At 37.4% G+C, this 22090-nt stretch overlaps 1 protein-coding gene across 5 annotated transcripts; it reads right to left on the reverse strand.

The window, feature by feature from the left end:
• Window positions 1-3400: 3400 nt before the first annotated feature.
• On the reverse strand, window positions 3401-21044 carry LOC131336133 (AMSH-like ubiquitin thioesterase 1). Of its 5 annotated transcripts, none has more exons than XM_058371840.1 (14): window positions 20525-21044; window positions 13944-14008; window positions 13682-13757; window positions 13397-13585; window positions 13069-13163; window positions 11835-11940; window positions 11706-11752; window positions 10544-10871; window positions 9782-9871; window positions 9647-9709; window positions 8534-8608; window positions 6299-6361; window positions 3856-3908; window positions 3401-3771 (listed from the first exon to the last, which is right to left on the reverse strand). In XM_058371840.1, exons 1-14 carry the CDS (start codon window positions 20642-20644, stop codon window positions 3597-3599), a joined length of 1545 nt encoding a protein of 514 aa, XP_058227823.1. In that variant the 5' UTR covers window positions 20645-21044; the 3' UTR covers window positions 3401-3596. The 5 variants fall into 5 exon arrangements, with proteins under 5 accessions (XP_058227823.1, XP_058227822.1, XP_058227826.1 ...); XM_058371839.1 differs by having other exon boundaries at window positions 10544-10880; XM_058371843.1 differs by lacking the exons at window positions 3401-3771; window positions 3856-3908 and adding an exon at window positions 4063-4081 and having other exon boundaries at window positions 10544-10880.
• Between the last annotated feature and the right edge of the window lie 1046 nt (window positions 21045-22090).

A 22090-nucleotide genomic window follows, 5' to 3' on the forward strand; every position in this document is an offset into this window, starting at 1 on the left:
TTTTAAATGTCCTAGTTTGAAAAAAACGCAGTTTTAGGAGTCAACTTTCACCTCTCGAGTTTGAATGAGGGTTTGTGTGCTTCCACTGTTTCTTTCTCTTGGGTTTGAATGATTCTTGGCCTAACGGCAAGTGTGGCGACTGCAGCTATCGGTGGAGCTCAGAGGATGGGGGTTTCTGTTGATGGTTGTTATGTTGTGGTGTTTCGACAGTGTTGCAGCATGCGGTGGTGGTGGTTGTAGAGTGGCCAGGGGTTGGCAGCGGCTAAGCAGTTGTTTGGGTTAGGGCAGCTGTGTTTCTGTTTAGGGTTGGACTGTATTTGATGGGCTTATCCCATATTATTTGGGCTTGTAGGCCTCTTGAGAGTTTGGGATGTGCCCCATTTTGTTTTAAACTGAATTATCTATGCTTTAAGACCTTTTAGAGGTGTGAGCTTTATCCTAATAGGTATTCCTTGATTGGCTTCTTGCTAATTAAGGGATTAGGTCTCGGGTCCTTGGGTACAGGATTATCCCTAGTTTTAGGAATTTTGTTCTTAGATTTAGGAGTATGATGCTATCAACCCTTGTTCCTTTAATCTTTGTAACAATTTCAAATATTATAAAATTTCTTTTCACCGTTAAAAAAAAAAAAAAAACTTTCACCTCTACTTTGCACTTTTCTTATCAACCTCTCTTCACTTTATATTTTTCACATCAACTTTCACCTCTACTTTCCAAAATTATCCTTCACTTTATACTTTTCTCATCAACTTTTATCTCCACTTTCCAAAATTATCCTCCACTTTACTAAGTAACTTTTCAAAGTAGACATTTATTTTGGGACAACCCAAAATGGAATAGTGGTCATTTAAATAGGGAAGAAGGGAGTAAGAAAAAAAGAACTTTGTTTCATATTTATTTAGTACTAAAAATAAAGAGTTAAAAGTAATTTCTGGAAGCAAGAAACATAAAAAAAACAAATGTTAAAAAAAGGAGGTTAAAAGTAATTTTTGAAATTGGAGTTAGGGCTTTGGCGGTTGGTTGTGGGGTTGTTTGATAGTGTGAGGTCAAAGTAACAAAAAAGGTACGGTTCAAGTTATTTTTGTAAATAATAAAAAATTAAAATTAAAGTAATTTTTAATAAATAGTAAGAAAAAAAATTATTGTATATTTATTTACTACTAAAAAAAAGAAAGTGTTAAAAATAATTTTTGAAAGTAAAAAGTAAAAAAAAAAAGAGAGGGAAGGTTAACGCCTTCCGTTACCAATTGATAGAATTAGATGGCGGTGGCCTAATTGTTAACGGAATGGTAAGTTTAAGTATCTTTTTGTCACTAGTTAAAATTCAGGTATTTTTTTGCGAATCAGCAGAAAGTTCAGGAACTTTTTTGTTCCCGATTTTGGCTTGAAAGTTTACCAGACAAAGCCCTTAATACCACGTTTAATTTCACATATAGCCAAGCAATACTATTTCAGACATCTCAAAAATTTCTATATTTTTATTTTATGTTTTAAATCATTATGAGAATCTTGTCTGCAAGAACTAATTGAAATCTTTCACTAAACTTAAATTTACACAAATAGACTACACTGTTAAAAAATACACGAACAAGCTGAAACGAAGGGTAAAGAAGGGATGAAAACGTAGTCTAAATCATATTAATGTGTTCTATTGCGAGGCAAAAGGGCTACAAATTGCAGTCACACGTAACGTTGCCGTGTTGGTTCCATTCTTCACAATTATTGTTGTATCAATTCCCCAGCTATAATGCCCTGGCAAGTGGTAATGCATGAATCACATCCTTGGTAGTACTTCTTCCGTCTCTTTTTAAGTGTCTCATTTTATAACTCCAACTTATTAAGAAAATATCATTATTACACATTTCACATCAACTTTTACGTCCACTTTTCCTACTTACCCTATATAGAGACATCATCATTATACTTTTACTCACTAACTTTTCAAAATGAAATCTACTTTTAGAGGCAAAATAAAAAATGTACCAACTTTTACCCGCTAACTTTACAAAATGGACACTTATTAAGGAACAGCCCAAAATGGAATACTGGACTTTAAAAAGGGGACAGAGGGAGTATAATTTTCGAAACGCACTAAATCCTTTTTTGATTGTTTGAAGTTTGTCTCAACTTACATCAGATTTTTTATTTTCTTCTTTCTTAAAAATTCAAAAAAAAATATTATTATGCTAGCCAGGTCTGAGTTTTTTGAGGACCCATACAAACTTTTTAACTAAGACAGTTTATAAACAAAAAAAAATCTAACACATAACAAAATTTCTAAAAAAATAGATAAGTGTTCAAGTTGGCGATGAGATCGGGATCCTAGAATTAGTTATAGTGCACTTATGCCATAATTCAAAAAAAAAAAAAAACGAAGAAGGAGAGAGAATTTATAACTTTAACTTCAAAAAGCTTTTTTCTTTGGAGGCAACTGTAACTAGTATAATCCAATCATTCTATAAGCTATCCATGCATTTGGAAAACCACATCGTTCTAATTTTATTGAAAACATTCCTACTAATTTTATTTATATCCATAATATAAGAGTAATTTTTGAAAACCCCCAAAATTTGATACAATTAGGAGCCTAATGCAAACCAAAGCTAGCCCTGGTTAAGAGTACCTCAAAAATAAACTACTATCTCAATGTATTACAGTAGTTTTCAAACTAAAATCGAGCAAATTATTACTCGATTTAGAAAAACTTATAACATGTAGAATGTTCAAGTTGCAAGTTGCTTGAAATCAGCTTGTGTTGTACTTTATTAAACTTAATTGAGATCTAAGACAATTTTTTTAATTTTTTTTTTGAATTGTTGAGATAAAATATGGCTAAAAGATCAGAAGTAGGTTGGGAAAAACTTCAATGAATCGAAAAAAGGTCAGTGGGTTTCGTATTTTATGGCAGGCGTGTGATTCATGCATTGCCACTTGCCAGCTGGGGAATAAATGTAGTAGTAATTGTGAAGAATGGAACCAACTCGACAACGTTTTATGGAATTCAATTTTGTTCACCCTTAAAGTGAACATTACCCTCATTCCTATTGGTTAAAATGGTGTAAATCTTATCACAAAGTAATGTCATGCTTATGAAAAAGTGTGTTGCAGAAGTGAAACTTACAAAATTTCATCCAATAAGAGAGAGGGTAACATTCATCCTCTTATAAGGAGAGTGAACAAAATTGCACTCACGTTTTATGGGACTGCAATTTGCAGCCCCTTCGCCTCGCTACAGGGACCCCAAACCCCCTGTTAACATGGTCATAAATCTGCTAGAGCGTTGGTACAACCAACACAGAGTTGAATTTATGTTCCTTTTACAAAGTTGGGTCTAATCACTAGTAACCGAATTTCTATCTCAGGGGAATTCTGAGTTTGTACAGGAACTTTGGAGTTCAGATTTTGCAAGACTCCAATCAAATTCATGTTTTCTTGTATGAACTATTGACAAGCGCACCAAATTAAACAAAGTCTTGTCCAAAAAAATGCAGGCGGGCTACAACAGTTCCAGTGAAATGGTAATAATCAACTGGTAACTGAACCAATATGTTCATGGATCAGTAGCCAGACGTATGTCGGGAATTTTTTTGAATGTATCACCGTAAATCAATAACATCAAACCTCACTTTGGGATCCATGTAAACATCTGTACATTGTTTGTAAATTGGGCCACCGTCTGGAGGCGGGTCATGTGGATGAAATCCACGACGTGGACATTGTCTTATGACTGACATGCCACCAGGAGTAGTTAACCGAAAAATGCCATGGTTTCTGTGCGTGCAGAAAAATAGAACTACGAATTACATAAAGCACTGAAGCAAGGATTAGAATAACCAAATCGAGAATAGTCCTTACCTTGAACTATCTTTCGGTGCCATAACAATAGCGATAGCTTCCGGCAACATAATCTGGAGAAGGATTACACAAATCGTTAAACGAATAAGAAGCATACACAAATGCCTTGCCTCTATCCCGAAACCCATAATTTGCTAGCAAAAGCATGTCATCCCAACAGAGGCGACATACTGCCAAACATGACTGGTGGATACACCTGTCATCTGATTTTCTCCAATGATGTTCACTACAAACTCCCACAGTACAAAACAAATTTAAGAAGATTCCCTATTGTTGCCCACGCTTTTGGCAGAAGTTAATTGCCTAGGTAACCAGATGAAGCACAAGCTATCTTTAGAAAACTAGCAGCTTAGCCGCGCAATACGCATGGCACAAAGATGACGATTCACAGGGGAGTTATAGTACCTCAATTACAGATTGAATACGAGTTTAGTAAAATAAAATCACACTTGCTTAAAAACTGTAGAAAATAAAGCTCTTAGACAATTATTCAATGTAAAACACAATCTATTGTGGCATTTATCCAATCTAGGACCAAAAGAAAATCCTAACTCGATCACTATATGATCGAAACTAAAATCGCTATATAAGATCCAATATCAGTTCATATAAAGGAAAAAAACTATTTCCAACGAGAGTAAGGTGATGGTGAAAAATGTTCATATTACATAAAGGAAATTGAATGAATTGTAAAGCTAGTACAAAAATTCAAAATCCAAAACGTGAGTTTCCATGATAACAAATAAATAATTAATTTGAGCACAAGTTTAATGGAGGAATAGGAAGGAATGAAGGATGGCGGTAGATTAATTGGTAAACGATTCTTTTCTAGTACGGACAATGCAGAATATCAATGTTTTATTTGGATAGAAACTTAAATGTGATATAAGGGAGACTTAGCCAAAAATCCCTCATATTTTCATTTTTTGAGCACAAGGACAAGCACATTTTGCAATCAAATATAAGGATAGATATGCCTATGAAAGTGCCTAAAACCCTTTATTACCCTATGGAAGTGCCTAAAACCTTAGGGTACCCTATATATGAAATTGCCTAAAATCCTAGAGTACCCTATGAAAGTGCCTAAACCACTAAAACCCTATATTAGGAAAGTGCACCCTAAAACCCTATGAAAGTGCCTAAACATGTTTTGGCCTTACGACTAAAAAACTCAAAAAGTTGAAGGACCTCCACGTAAAACAATTTTACTAGCGTCCTTCCCCTAAATGAAAATTATTTTACTATCCTTATGGCTAATTTTCCCTTATAAGTATGTAGGTAAAGAAGTAAGGATACAAACCAACACACAAGGATACACGGAGATCTTAGTTTTTCAAAAAAAGTAAAACATGAAACCATTGGGGACACACTAGATTTAAAATTAAATATGTTATATGCTAAGTACGTTGGTATAAGAGAAAACGTTTGCCTTGTTTGGATGGTGTTTGGACATTTTTTTAGTTTGGTTTTTGGGTAATGAGTGGAGAGAGAAATTAGAGTAATAATTGGAGACAGGGGTAATGAGTGGAGAGAAATAGAGAGAGAAATGAGAATAATGATTGGAGAGAGGAGAGAGAAATGAGAATAATGATTGAAAGTAGGGGTAATGACTATTTTTGAGTTGAAATTTTTTTTTTCAAAATGCCATCAAAACAAAGCAGTTATTTCTACCAAATCACAGATTAGAATCACTTATTAAAATTATGAAGACAGCTTTTTATGATTGCATCGGCAATGATTGTCACTAAAAATGGATTCAAGAACTGAGGTTTTGCTCTCCAAACTTTAAAGAATGGCATTCTAACCTCCCCAAGGTGTCCTGACATAATCCCACAAAAATAACATCACAATATAATCAGAAACATATTTGGGCATGTTTGACACATGTTTGGAGTGTGTCCAAAGGTGTTGGACACGCCCAAACATGTGAGGCTGGTCGACATGTGTTTCTTAGATATGTAGTAGAGGGTGCCCAGTGCCAACTTTATACTCCCTTCGTCCACTTTTGTTTGTCCCTATTCGGAGAACGTGCATACTTTTGGACAAAATAAAAAATATTTCCATCCATATGTTTATGAATGTTTCCATGTTGTTTAAAAGACTTAATTAAGCTCTTTTGATTGGTGTAAAAACTTTTAAACACTATTGGAGTTTGTCCCACATTGGTTAATTATCACCTCAAAAACTAGTATATATATTATTTTGGTCTGCGAAAATACGAAAATAAGCGTTCTTCCAAGAGGGACAAACAAAAGCAGCCGGAGGGAGTAATAGCAGAACGAGCTCCAAATACATGCCACATAAGAGAAAAGGTAAAATTGTGTAAGAGCAATACTCTTTTACTATATAGTAGATGTTCCTTCGCACCAAACAAATAGCTTTAGAGGAGGGCTATAAAATGCAAAACATGAGGAAGGAGAAAAACAAACGAAGAGTCACACACCTGATATGAGTAATGAGTGTGAACATCTATTGATGACATGAAACAAGACTGTGTAGGATGCGTCTGCAATGTGAAACCCAATAAATGATCAACAATTTTAGCTTCATAGATCATAGGGAAATAAACGCAACAGATCATAACAGCCAGTGAACTAAACACAATTATGCAACAGAAGATCCAATAGCAAAGAACTATAGCTAACACACATTACAGAGTCGATCCACGCAAATTATCCTTCATCAGAGCAACCATCACTCAGCGAAGGGGTTTGTTTCTCTAAATAAGTACCAGTCAATATGTTCACAGAGAGAGAGAGAACGCAGATGCAACTACGATTCACTTCATCAATTAACTGAAGCCCAAAGATGCGAATATGTTCTACATACATGCCTTTGCAAATTATTTCGTATTAACTTTCTCAGTTGTGCCAGTAAAGTTCATAACGTAAAAGAACTTCAATACGAGGTTGGCTAATTCTTCTCTACAATAAACCTTACTAAAATAAGCCATGCTAACTGTGGCACTTCTTACATCCATGTGTGATGAAGTTGACATCATAGACAGGATGTTTCTCCGTCGGGAAAATGACTGCTCTTGTCAAGTCCACCAACAACTCCAGAACAGTGTTTCGAAAGAGAAGGTCGAATTCAGGGATGAAACAAATGCATGGCAACAACACGCTGTACTGGGAAAATTGTCTTGAAGTTTCGAAGATGAGAAAAATCTTGGAGTTTGGGCAGCAGAAATAAAAGATCCATTTAAGGGAAACTAATGGTCTGAACTTTGAAGGGAAAACAAGGGTTATGTGGTTTGGCCACATTCTGGAGACTACTAGACAGTACTGGACAAATAGGAGATACTTAAATAGACTTATCTAGTTATCTCCATTCCTGTCATTCTTTAAACATGATAGCTTGTATTCAATCAAGGTTAGACAACACACCTAAATGGGTGTCATTGCTGTGTTTGACACATCAGACAAGGATAGACGTCGGATGTGGCTGGACATGTGGCAGATAAACCACATGGCGTGTCCTAATATTTTCGTACTGCTTTTATCCGGACACGCTTGCAAATGCTTGTCCACTACCCAGAGACACTGTAAGACACATCTAGGGTGTTTTTCAAATTTTGGAAAGACATTTCGGTGGACAAATCATACCAAATACAACATAGCACGGTCGAAGACTCGAAACTGAAAAACAGTACAGAACACCACCCCAATCAATCGAATGCCTGTGTACCCTCAAACATCAAGTGACTAATTTGTGCCCCAAGACCCCAGTTAATCAACCTCCATGGTAACCGACCGACCTTCCGATTGTGGCTGGCTATACACTCGCTCTCTTCTCCTTCTCTCTCTCTTAAAAAACTGGTGGTTTAAGCAACGAAAAACAACTCTCTCCCAGAGTGCTGGGAAAGTAAGAAAGCTTGGAGCAAATTTGAAAAATAAACTGAAGACAAAACGAAAAAAGAATAAGCCAATTCTAGGTGCTTTGGCTTCTTCAGTGGATTTTCTTTTTCATGCGGCTTGTTTTTCCAACTTTTCCAATTTGTCTACATGCTACGAACCAGAATAATGAATTTTTAAGCAAAATATAACGGAAAAAAAAAAACTCATTCCACAGATAGTGACAACCCAATACTGCATATAGATTGCAGGTTCGTAATTCTAAATGATAGCATGTGAGAAAGTTAACTACACAAACTTGGAACAGGTTCTGGGGTACAGACAATAAAAAGTATAAAATGGGAGACATGTCAAAAAATGTGCCAGATCCTGAGGTAGGAAATGGGAAAAAACAAGATATCAATTAATGCCACTGGATAAAAGTCTTCATAGCTTTGCTGGCATATACAAATGGGAGAAAGTTAACTACTGGCAGCAGCAAACCAATACTACAGAGAGTACAACAATAAGTTTAAGCATAATGAGTCGCCCTATAGGTGAATCAAATGATCTTGGAGACAAGAAGCAGCTTTTACACCACTTGGCAGCCCTACGAAAAATAGTAGTAGATAAAGTTGCAGAAATTTAGGACCTTAACATTAACTAGCTCTAGATTTCCAGATAAGGCAATAACCCACAAGTTCATCAAAGAACAAGTCTTTCGGAATTAAATGAATCAACTCAAAAGGGAATTAACAATGGCCGATTTGTCTAGACCAGCAAACCCCTTATGAATCACCAATCACTGACAATATAAGACTGTAATCACCGCAAAAAAAACTCACATGAATCCACCCAAGGGGAAACAGAGATTGCTTATCCTGCACTTCAAATATTTCCTCTTCATTTGTCGTCTGACACTGATCAAAAAGTAGATATTGGTATAACAGTTCCAAAATAAGCAAAAACATTTATAAGAAGCCACCATGTCCATGTTAGATGTGTCACGTTGTTGGCATGCACAATTTTTCATTTTTCTTCTTAAAAACTGCATGTCTTAAACACTTTGGGGACAGTCATATAACTGATTTAACACTCCGCAACTTGAAATAAAACAACTAAGCATTCGGTGATTACAAAACAATGCAGATTTTTTACCTATAATCCCACCTCATATAGACTATTTGATTTTAGAAATTCTAAGGACCAAAACTACAAATGTGTTCATGAATTAGGATTTCTAACTAAACTTAGGACATTTCTGTGCACACTTATTTACCTATAATCCCACCTCGCCAGATGAAGTACTGTACTTGTACGGTAACAGTATATATGTGAGAGCCCACCCAAGTCCCACATCGGTGGGAATTAAAAAGGAAAAGCAGTATAAAACGTACCACAACCAGCTACTGCATAACCCGAGGTTAACTTTTTGAGCCACGTGGTTAGGCTAAGGGTAAGCAGGTCAGCTGGCGCAAGTCGTCATAGGTGGTATCGGAACATAACCCTGGTTTACATGGTGGGGGCCACCTCTAGAATCTGGTACAAGCACATTGATGTGTTGTACAAAACTACGTGCCACACTATGGCCACAAGGGGATGGTTGCTGGGCCAATGCAACGAGGATGTTGCAGCTAAGGTGGGGGGATTGTGAGAGCCCTCCCAAGTCCCACATCGGCGGAAATTAAAAAGGAAAAGCAGTATAAAATGTACCATGACCAGCTACTGTATAACCCGAAGTTAACCTTTTGAGCCACGTGGTTAGGCTAAGGGTAAGCAGGTCAGCTGGCGCGGGTCGTTACAATATACATCCAATATTTGCATCTTAGCTGTGTTCTTTCCAAATTGCCATGTCAGTGTGGGTGTATCTCGTCATATCCATGCCCATGTCTAATTCATGCTTTGTGCCTTTAACTGTAAGTCTGTAATTCAGAGTACAGGACAGAATAATGCCTTACCGAATCTGATGTTGATTCTTGCTTTGGAATAATGAGCGCTGTTACATAAAACTTCCGGTTTTTCTGCAGAAAATGAAAGTAGAAACAAACATCGGTTGGGATCAAGTAGAGTAATGACAGGTTTAAAAGCCTTACAAGTGAACCAGCGAGAACACCACAAGTTTCTAAATTCTTGTCTGTATTTGATTTCGCTAGCTTCATAAAGCTATCCATCAATGTTGTTGACTGCAAAGAGACAAGAGGTAGGGTAAGGAAGAGAACTCCAGCCACTATTATATTGTACCTAGGTAATGTTCCATAAAAATAAAAATTCAAAAGTTTTTCTGGTGATGAATTATGCAAAACAGCAATCTGTTTATTTTAAAATTTATGATGGATCCTTATGCCCTTCCACGGTTGCCCCAGAACTGGTGAATGCTCTATAAAAATAAACCTTGTTAAGTCTTTAGTGATGACTTGGCAAAACAGCAATCTCTTTGGCATAAATTTTCATAGCAGGGTTAAAGACTAAATTAGACAATTACATTTCAAATAGAAAATCACCTTACAGGTTGCATTAGTTTATTAGTCAAGTACGTCCTACTCAATAGCATTCTAATTAGATGCCAAGGGTAAATTACTGCTATTCGGACCCCACTGAATTTACTCATTAAATGATTCATGATTGTTTTTATTTGAATCAGATGTAAATCACTTAAATGCTGAACCAATTACAGAGAAAGTTTAACAGTCCCTTTTGCTGAAACACATGGAATAACATTCAGAATGTGTTTCACCAAAAGGAGCTCAGACAACAAGTCAAGCACAAGGAGAACATGAATAGAAACACAGAGAGAGAGAGAGAGAGAGAGAGAGAGAGAGAGAGAGAGAGAGAGAGAGAGAGAGAGAGATTCTCACAATGTGCAATTGCAGTGGAGATTCCGAAGAAACTAAACCACCAGACAAGGAATATTCCATTCCATGATCTGCCTCAGTTACTGGGTCCGAAGGAGGAATCAAATCTTGTACATCTGCTAAAACAGGAGGGGGAGAAGGCTGTCTGATAATAGCTGTTTGCAGAGGAGTTTCTACCGATTCAAAGGAAATCAAGGAGGCAGGTTCCTCATCACGATTCATCTTCTCATCATCATTTAAAGGGGTAATCGCTTCGATATGTAATTTTTTGTTTTCTGAGGCGCTAGAGGCTTTTTCACTCAACACTCCATTTTCGGGAGCTTGGCGCAGGCTGTTTTCCCTTGATTTAGTAGTAAATTTATTCACTCATCAGAGCCAGGTCAGAAATTCAGGGAAAAAATGAAAACAAAACCAAAATACCATAGAAAACTGACTTGCTGCAAACTCAAATTACTGCCTGCAGCTTGAGCAGAGAAACAACATGGTTGAGTATGATTCCACCAACATTATGATCTGCTTCTTTACAAAGTTTCATCTTTCCAGAAAACTCAAGAATGTAATGGCTATAAATGGTCTAGTTTTTGGTGCATAACTTAGGGTAATTTGGATCACTAGGTTTGAGGGCACAAATATAATTGTTGATATCACATTCCAAAAGCAAGATGGATGCACTCATCGTCAATTATCTAGTATCTGACTGTACAAGAGTCTATTGAAATGGGCTAATCTAGTTTCCAATCCAACCTATTGTAAAGGCAAACAAACTGCAGATTTCTGTTGAATATGACTTTTGAGTTCTGATACTCACAAAATAAGAGTTTTATGAATCCTCATAGCAGTTACTTTATGAATCCTCATACCATTTCTTTGCTTTTGATTGGAACAAAATTGGTTGTAGATTAATTCACCCCAATTAGAACTTCACAGAAAGATCACGAGGAGAGTCGCTTACTTGTCAACCTCTTCTCTTGTACTACTCTTCAAATAATAACATGGTACTCATTTACACAAGAATCCATGGTATTGACACATGGTTAAACGATGTTTAACATTTAACCTACTATGCATGTGGAGTAAACTGTATACACATATAAAAGGATGTAATCGTCAATGCTTTTCCATCTTCTACCAGAAAAGCTGAATGTAGTTCTACAATAAATCTAACCTTGGGATTTCAACCGGAGTAAGGTCTATATTGCTTGGATATTGGACCTACATTCAAAAGTAAAATAGTCAGTCTACTCCCTGAAATAACAAATCAAAACAAAGTCAGTCTGTCTGAAGTACATCATACCCTTTTATCATTACTAGGAGGTTGCCACTGCCCATAGAGCCCATTTGGACCCAAAATAGAATGTCTCGAACGAGTTTCTTCCTTTGGACAGGGGATGGTTAGTGATCTACAGCATGCAAACAAGCATGAGGGGAAAGCAATAAGAAGATTCCTCTCTTCTTCCTTTCTCTTTTTGTTCATTTATTATTTTCTTTTTCTTTCATAATCCTACTTTTATTTTAATATTATTTTTTTTAAGAGGAGGACGATGGATAATTAAACGAACTCACATCATTACATTATTAAAACCAGTTTGATTACCAATTCACGTGCACTAATCCTTGGCCTATAATATTATAGTCCAGAAAACAAGGTAGGAAGCATAGGTGAATGCACATGTTTTCATCAGAGTGCATTTACAGTTGACACTTAGATTGTACTCTTTGAGTTCACACCATAAACAAATGTCGATAGGCTAAAGCAATACATTTAAGCAAAAGGACCATAGTCCAATGGAACTTCAAAAGGAGCGAGGTTTTTAGTTGAAAATGTCACGCCTAGATAGTTCATTTAGATGGTTTGGCATAACCTCAAAAGTGGCTTTTTGTCTATTTCACCAAAAGTTAAGAACCATATACCACAAAACACAGACTAGTATAGTACAATGGCAAAAACTATGTATCTAGTACTGTACCCAGAAATAGTTAAAATCAGATCAACCAAAAAACCATACATGTTAACCAAATCAAAATGATATTGCAAATAACAAAACAATGTTTTCTGAACTATTGGCTCAGTGGCACCGAGGACATGGTAACATGGGCCATGGCTGAATCCAAATATTATCTGCACAAACTGTTAGGATTCCAATCTCTGGTTAAATGTGATCCAAAAAAAAAAACTTTGGTTCAGCAAATTATGGTGTTTCAGAAACCAAGTAAAGAAACGATTACTAGGAGTCCCCTGGAGAAGATGTCGGACTGTAAGATTCTAAAATGGTGTCTACCTAATGGAACAGAAGGAGAAAAGGTGAAAAAGATCGATCTTAGCTTCACAGAAAGAAAGGACGTAACTGTCGGACTAATTGTGGTAGTAGATAGATAAAGTAATAAACTACTGAGAAAAGGGGTAAAAACAACCCGTTTCCCTCTGTACCTATTAGAACAAAGCAACAGGAGTGCACACACTTTAGTCTAGCTATTTAACCAGATTGCCAGTAGAAAGGAACTCTTTTGGAGGATGTCCAAGCACTTACAATCTGCGAAATTGCTCTTCTACAGGCTTGGCATGCACAGATGGCTGAGTCCTTGAACCTTGATACGAATATCCTTGAGCAGCAGGACGCTGTGTCTGTCAGATGGAAATAGATTATCCAATTACAAACTTTATATTGGTGTAATACCAATTATACGAGGAGGAGCAGCTAAACAGACAACACTTTAGATTAAATAACATGCAATGCTTGAGACTGGAATATCACCTGGTCACATAGGGTAAAAGCTAGAACTTCTGAGCCCAATTAAAGAACTGTAGACTAACAAGTTGAAAAGATGGTAACTACCCACTGATATGTGCATTTGTACCTTGGTTATAACGAAACTTGTCAGGCTTTGCTTTTTGATAGGAGGCCACTCCAATGAGGAATCAAACCGACTGTTTTGAGGAACGTGACCCCAACCATTTGCTTGATCTATGTGTCTTCTGTTTAACTCAGCAATCTTTTGCACTTTTGGCTTCAACATCTCCATTTCACTCACGGCACTCAATAGTTTCTATAATTAAGAATTCCAGAACCAAATTTCACCTGTTAGGCTAGCAATCAGGAAATGTATTCTAGATTTCCAAAAGCATAAATGTGATCATAATACCTTCTTTAAAGTCATTTTATTGCTTTGTGGAGACGCTCTATACTCTCGATGGCACGGTATTGTTTCAGAGACCAGACTGAAGAAGAATAAATCAGTTACCTGACACAGCACTAGATATCTAGAATGTTCAACACCAAAATCCCCCCTCTCGGGAAAAAAATATATTCAAAAGCCCGTCTGGTTTTCTTGTCTAGTTATAGAACATAATTACAAATAGAAGTCAAAGAGGGAATAAGTTAATGTACTCTTGTTCATATCTCACCTCGAAAACCGGAGAAGCATGACATAGAGATCTATAATGTTGTCCTCTTCTCGAAAGATGTCAGCCTACCATGTCATAATCATATTGGGATCAAATACAGCACATTTAAAAAGAACATTTGACAGCCACGCGCGCACAGAGAGAGAGAGAGAGAGAGAGAGAGAGAGAGAGAGAGAGAGAGAGAGAGATCTTAAATAATCTGTTACAAGGAAATAAGTCAATTCCAGACCATAAACAGAGTTAAGGGATGAACTGAACCCTACAAGAATACACCACAATCTCAAGCCAGAGCATAAAAGCGCCTTCAAAATCATTGAATAGCCTATGCAACTCATCTACTCCTAAAAGATTTGATAAATGCCTAGGTGTCCAAATAGAAAAAATTCATGCAACCATGACAGCAATTATCATACGACAATATCCTACCAGTATTCACAATGTAATATTAGTTTAAGCACATTTAGGCAGACAAATTAATAAAACGGAGTTAAGTGTAAGAGAAGCAACTCTGGCATCATATTTTAATTTTTTTTAATGGGTGAATCACATTTCATTCCGATGCGAAATGATATTGCACTATATTTTCAATTTTTGTTGTGGTATAGCCGTGTAGGGATATTGCACTGCATAAGATGTATCAAGGACAATATAATCGTTTGACAATGCCAAAAATCCATTATCCGTAGCAACAAATAAATAATGATACTTATCTTCACAACTTTCACTACGTTTCCAATCTGACTGTTTAATTAAAACTATTCAACAAATTTGATCAGATGGATTCACCAGTATATTAATCCAATTTCAGAAATCTCTCCTCTGCTATCTAGTGGATGCTCCAGCTTCCAACTGTAGCTCTCTAAATCAAGGACCTATGTAAGTGTGTTCAGTTTGCGTGCATGCAGTAGTAGCCTAATTGGCAGAATAGACCTAATAGAAAGATCAGTAACTGGATAGCTTCACACAGTGAAATAAGTTATGACAGTTCGCACAGGAACTTGTTTCAATAAGTTTTTCTTTCTTGGTGTCTCCCTTTTCTGAAAAGAGGTAGATTTATTCACTTCACAACCACCCTAGAATAAGCCGCCGACAAATGATCTGATGGAGAACCCACAAGTATCCATCAGGTCAGCTCGGTTTGTATCTATCGCAAAACATAAAAAAAACAACCTGATAGATTGTACAATTATCTCATTAATGACTTTTTTATGGCAAAGAGCTTGTTATTGCCATCTTTATGGCTCTTGTTATACCCTCATTTAGTTCCACAATATCGATTTCCTTCAATTTCTTGAACTGTTCTTTCTTAATAAGAAATAAGATTAGTAAGTGTTGCCGACTAAGTAGTGAAAGTATTTGAAAATATATCTCTTGTAAAGTATTAAAGTAAAATTATACAACTAAGTAGACAAGGATATCATGTTTATCCAGAAAAGTGGGAGCTATCCCCTGCATGGTTTGGAGTTTGGACCTCCCACCTGCATCCCGAGACATGTGGAGAAAGAAACAAGAGGAGAAAATAAAGAGGGAAAAAAGTCCAGCTCCTCAAACTTTTCTCTAAACCCACGTTTCTAAGACACAAACAGTTCCAAAAAGTCGATAGGCGCTAGTCGGTCAAAAGAGGAGAGCCTAGAGGCCAACTAGCTCCTTAGCCAGCCGACTTGTTGGTGCCTAGGCCGATTTTTATCTAGGCATTGGACCCCCACCTACCACCTAGGCACCGACTAGTCGGCCGCCAAGACAGATTTTTAGAACAGAGCTTTACTGGTGGGAGTTCAATGACTGTTATGCCGAGGAATGGTGTCCCTTCTTGGGATGGCCTTACGAGATGCCAAGGGTGGATGATGATGCTTTGTAATGATGGAGGTTGAAGGATGGAAAGTTCGAGGTGAAGTCTGGTTATGGAATTTTAGTAGGCTCAAGAGGTAGATCCTTGTTAAGTTACCCATCGTCCCGAAGCTTAAGCTGTTTGGAAATGGGTCCAGCAATATATATATATATATATATATATATATATATATATATATATATATATATATCAAGCTATCTAACACCCTCCCTCACGTGCAACCCCGTCGTGCACGTAACCAAACCAAACCGAGCCATATGTCCCAATCAATTGGGGTTGGCTATATGAATCTTTTTTCTCCATTAAGCTCTATCAAGGGCCATTTGTTCACTCAAACCCATTAGACTCATATCTTTGCACACAACAGCATCTAATGTCAATTTAGGTTTTCCCCTCCCTGTAGCGTTGCTACCCAAAGCTATTCTATCCGCTCTCTTAACTACTGCATCTTCAGGTCTACGGTATACATGTCCAAACCACCTTAACCTATTTCCCCTCAATTTCTCCTCTATAGGTGCTACACCTACCATCTCACTAACCGTGTCATTTCTAATCCTATCTCATCTAGTCTTACTAGACAGCCACCTCAACATTCTCATTTCCACTACCCTCATCTTGCTCATCTGTTGTTTCTTAATAGGCCAACATTCTGTCCCGTAAAGCATCGTTGGTCTTATGGCAGTTGTATAAAAATTTTCCTTCAATTTTGTTACATAGTACACTAGTAGTGCTCCGCCACTTGAGCCACCCCACTTGGATCCTATAGGTCACATCATCGGTAATCTCTCCATCTTTACTAATAATCAAGCCTAAATACCTAAAATGGACACTCTTTGGTATCTCCTGGTCTTGGTTCATCACACTTTTTTCATGCGCATTGCTCGTACCACTAAACTTGCATACCATATACTTAGTTTTGCTCATACTTATCCGAAAACCCTTTGACTTTAATGCTTCCCTCCAAATTTCTAATTTCGTATCAACACCTCTAGCGGTTTCATCTATGAGGACAATATCATCTGCAAACATCATACACCATGGGATATCCTCCTGAAACTGTCTAGTCAATTCATCCATAACTTGGGCAAAGAGGTACGGGCTTAAGGCTGACCCTTGATGCAATCTCGTCGTGTGCATGGAGATTTAAATTTCCATAAATAGAGCGAAACAGAATACGAAGGGGAGAAGCATTCAAAAACATGTCGAATATGGACATGAAGTGACACATGTTAGACACATGCTATGACCTGCCCACTTTTTTGTTGTCGTCGGACATGTGCCTCGCTTTGATGGAGGCTGTGATTGCCTCAAGAAAAAGTAAATTCAAGGATACGGCATTGATAAGCCCTAAATAATGTAAATAATGGGGTTTATCTCCCTTAGTTTTGTCACACTTGCATGCGTTTAATACTCGTTTCTATTTGATATTACGTGCAAGTAGTGTTTTTGTTGGACATTAGGTATTCGGAGCGAAAATGGCATTTCTAAGGCTCCCAATAATCCCCGGAGGAATCCAAAAGTACTTGAGTATGTTAGAGCCACGAGAAGTTCATCCTGAGTCCAGAACGAAGTATCCAAAGCATTGGAGGAAGACTCGGAGTGCCTGCAAAATCCAGCAAGCAGAGGTATCGATACCGGATACCCAAGCCATTTACAGCACTGGTATCGATACCCCAACACTTGGGTATCAATACCCAAGCCACTTTGCAAACATTTCAGTAGCAATTTTGTAATTAACTAATTAAGGGGGTATATATTAAGAGCCGAACTTGAACTCGAGTTTTAGACTCGTTTAATAAATAAGCGGAACTCAACACTCTAAAGCTTTATTTGTCTTGGCTCGTTTAGTAAATGAATTGGGCTCAGCTTGGTTCATTGCAAACCTACCAAGCTATATACCATCCTTAGTCTGTTTTTAGGGGTCTTTTTTTACACACACTCTCTCTGCCTCCATTAAAGCTCCTAGCTCTCTTCTCTCTCCTCATTCATTTTTTGAGGAGGGATTTTAGGTATGATCTATTTAGTTCGAAGCTACTTGCCTTCATTAAAGTTGTAAGGAATTCTCTCCTCTTCGAGGATCTTGTGTTTATTTCGAATATTATCAATGTTTAGTTTTTACCTTGTCTTCTACCGAGCTCTTTTCATGTCTTTCTTTGATATGTGTGAGTAGTTTAGTAAGGCTAGGTTGTGGGATGGTTAACATCCCGTAGCTATGGGTATTTCTTGTTCTTCTCCCATAAATGTTCATTTTCTAGTTTAAGCATGTGTTTGGGTCTGTCTTTATGTATCAAAACTTAGAGGTGTTAACCACTTTGATCATATGTCGGCAAGGGTTTGACTACTTACCACATATGATGCTTGTAGCGATGTCCCTCCAAGTGTTTGTTAAAATGTCTCAAAACCCTAGACATGCTTAACTCCCTTTTTAAGAAGTAAAATGATTTTCCTTGTTAAATCTTCTGGGTGAGAGCGTTGACTATCCATCTCAGTCGAGTTTTCTTGAGAAGAACAAGTTTGCCTCGTGTTATGGGTGTTGATTATCCCTAAGCCAAGCCTTTAGTTTAAAGCTCCAGTTAAAAAGTCGTAGTTAGGTTAAGTAGTCATTCAACCAAAGTAATCACATAATTCACTCAAGAGGGAATTCCACCGCTCAAATCAAACCCAAAAGTTGGCCGTCTTAACGCCAAACCACCTACATAAAGCAAACCTCCAGTCAAGCTATAATCGAGCTCCCTCTGGATTCAATCCCGGACATCCAGGTATTGTGCTACATCAACCTAGACCTACGCTTGGGGCACCCACTTCTACGACGCACACTTAGGTCGCAAGCAGGCAATATATCAAAATTCGCACGTTCTCAAAAAAAAGAAGCATGAATACTAAACAAATAGTCGTAGTAGTATTCAATAAGAGTGTCACTGGTTAGTTATCCAGATAGGGGTATTTTAGTAATTTTAGTTTTCTGTACATGGGGCCATAGTGGTCGCCCATGGTTTGTTTATGGTCAAGTTGTTAATTTGGACTATAATTATGAATCTTTTTAGTAATGTATAGGTTCTGGAAGTCAAGGAATTAGTAGCTTCCCTTTTCTTGAAAGTCACAGTTTTAGCTTCCCTTTTCTCCAGTCTACACAAAGGATGTTATGCCACAAAAATAATGGAGATCAGTAATATGAAAAATTCAGAGCTTTGAAGCCTCTTTGAAGATTGTGTGATGCAATCAAACCCTAGGGGTAAAGTCCAAGGCTCCTAGGAGTGATCCCTAGACCTATCTTCTTCTAGTCTTATCTTGTTCTAATTTTATGATTACCATCAGCCTTTGTTACTGTTCATGGAGTAGTATTCACAGCACTAAACAACATCAAATATTACTGGAACATTGCCATATCAAAGCTTCAAACCCCTAGTAACAATTGTCCAACATCAATTTTGTATCAAAGCAGAGCTTAAGTTTCGCCACTATGTTTTCACAGAGCTGAGATGCTATGGGCCACAATATGCCATTCCCCGTAAGATTGAAGTTTTGGATTTTGATGAAGCTATGATCCAAGGATGTTTTTCAATTGGCTTGCTTCAATTGAAGAGTTTTTTGACAGGTACAAATGGTGGATGATTTGAAGATTAAGATTTGCGAAGATGAAACTTATTGGATTGGCAAAAGATGGTGGTATAGTGTTGAAGCAGATTTAAGAAGACTCGAATCACCACCAACAATAACATGGGAGGAGATGAAAGGCAAGCTTCAAGAGAAGTATATTTCTTTACATCAACATGGAAAGTCATGTGATCAATTTGTCAAATGTGGGTATGGTTGTACGTTTTTTGAACAGTATATGCTGAGACCATTTGACATTGGAAGTCGAATTGTGACAGACCATCGTCCAATATGCGGTCAAGTTAAATCTGATTTAAGGCCTATTACTATTGTAGAATCACCACTGCAGCATGCTATACAAGTAGCATCAAATCCGAACACTATACTTGAGGCCAAGTGGTTGAGGCCTGAGGATGTACATCAACAGTTGGGTGCAGGTCATTAACATTGGTATTACAACCAAGGTCCCCATGATGGGGCCACCTCTGGGGTCTTGTACGAGCCTATGATGTGTTGTACAAAGCTAAGAGCCATACTATGGCCACCAAGGGATTGCGGAACTAATGCAACGAGAATATTGCATCATAGGGTCAGGTGATTGTCATAACCCAATGTAGCCCACATTGGTCATGAACCCAAGGATGGTTCAATTTTACAAGTGAACTCCCCAAGACTACAAATGACATCTTAGTGGTTTAGGACGAAAGATGCACATGGACAGCCACGTGCACTTCGTTAAGCGCTCCCTCGGCTCTCTTTCTTATGAAGTGTTATTTTCTTTACTTTACTAAACCGGAAGCAATTCCAGCAACGGCAACCTTGGGTCACGTGACCGCACCTTAAGTTGTACGTCACCAAAGTAAAACTTCTTGAGGCGCCCCTGGCGACCATCCACACTTCACTAGTAGTATTAGGTAAGCCTAGGGTTGCAGCAGGAGTTGTATACAAGACTTTGGAAGTACGGTGATCTGGCGAACTTTTGGCTACCTAGATGAGTAAATACCAAATCTTTTTCACCGTTGCATTCACAAAAAAAAAAAATCGAAATAATAGTCGCTCAACCAGAAAAAAGTTAAAAAAAAAAAAAAATCAAACACAATAATATATTGGCTGATGTCCAAATTAAAAGTGTAGGTACCTGTTTGAGGATATTATCAGCAATCCGATAGTAGTATCGGAGAGCGATCCGATCATTGACGTCGAGCTTCGGAGCACTGCCGGCGATGGTGAATCCACCGGAAGAAGACTTCGTCATCATCTTGTTATTTTTTTATATTTTTTCGTTGGTTCTCTAGTCAAACACCATTTCTATCGGATCGGAAAATCGAGGAGCAGATTTGTCAAGCGGCGGCTTTGATTAGAGAGAGAGAGAGAGAGAGAGAGAGAGAGAGAGAGAGAGAGAGAGAGAGGAGACGGTGCAAGCAAAGGAGCAAATTCCTTGACGAGGGCCAATCCAGGATTACAAATAGTCCTGTAGAACAAACAAACTCGTAGAGGCAGAGGTAGAGGTAGAGGTAGAGATGTCGAAGCAAAGAAAAAAGTATTGGAGTCCTCGGAGATTTCAGTTTTAACGTCCACCAAATCTAATCTTCCTTTAACTCACCAACTAAAAATTGCCCAAGTTGTACATATAATAGACCATCTGTTTAAAAGTCAATTTCTCAGTTTTTTTTTAAAAAAAATACTCTAATTAGTTATCCTTCTTTTTAATACTATATATACTCCTTAAAACTGTAACTATTTTACTCCATCAAATGTAAAATAATTTACTTATACTGGTATATTAGTTCATACAGTAGTACTATTTTGCAAGTGAATATTCCATTTTGGCCATCTTCTTCTGTGGCGAGATGTGGCAAAATAGGGCGTGGATCCCCAACCAGTTGGGCTTCCAACCAATTTGGTCTACATATAAGCTTCCAACCAATTTGGTCTACTTATGGACCGTTTGTGGGCTCTTTTTTGGCCCATAATAATGATCGAAACCGTTCATATTTTAGAGTTCATCGAGAACATTGACCATGCCAAAAATCAATTTGATCGGATCTTGATATAATATCGAAAGGCATTGATCTTTATATAATTGTGTCAAATGAGTTGCAATCCAGTGTTGCACACTTTTTTTCATACAAACTTAATGCATTTCAACATTTTATCAAACCGTATTCGATCAACGTGATTTTTGGCGTAGCCAATGTTCTCGAAGAGCTTAAAAAAGTGTACAGTTCTGATCATTATTGTGGGCCCTTTTCAGGGCCCACAAATGGTCCATAACTAGACTAAACTGGTTGGGATCCAAGCTCCGCAAAATATGCATTAAATTTGGGGGTGTTTGGCTTCAAGTCCTTAACTAGAAAAAACTTAATAAGTACCTCATGTCAACAAAAATAATGATATATGTAATTCCTCAAATTCTAAATATCTCATGAATATCCTAATTTTACCATATTGAAGATCATGCTCAATCTTTCCGGATACAAACAATAAATACTCTATCAAAAATATTTTCATTTTGAGACTAATGTGCATATCAGTAACTTTCTCAAACTAAACCCACAAAAAGAAAAAGGAGAACTTAAATAGCGGTCTTGTCCTACATAGAATCTTAAGTCGTCATCCTAGTGGGTTGGAAAACTTATATTTCGATCCTCAAATTCAAATAAATCATAAACTATACTTTTTCTCTCCAAATCTTCCAAATCTT

The sequence above is a fragment of the Rhododendron vialii genome, chromosome 8a, assembly GCF_030253575.1.
Source record: "Rhododendron vialii isolate Sample 1 chromosome 8a, ASM3025357v1".
Lineage (NCBI taxonomy): Eukaryota > Viridiplantae > Streptophyta > Magnoliopsida > Ericales > Ericaceae > Rhododendron > Rhododendron vialii.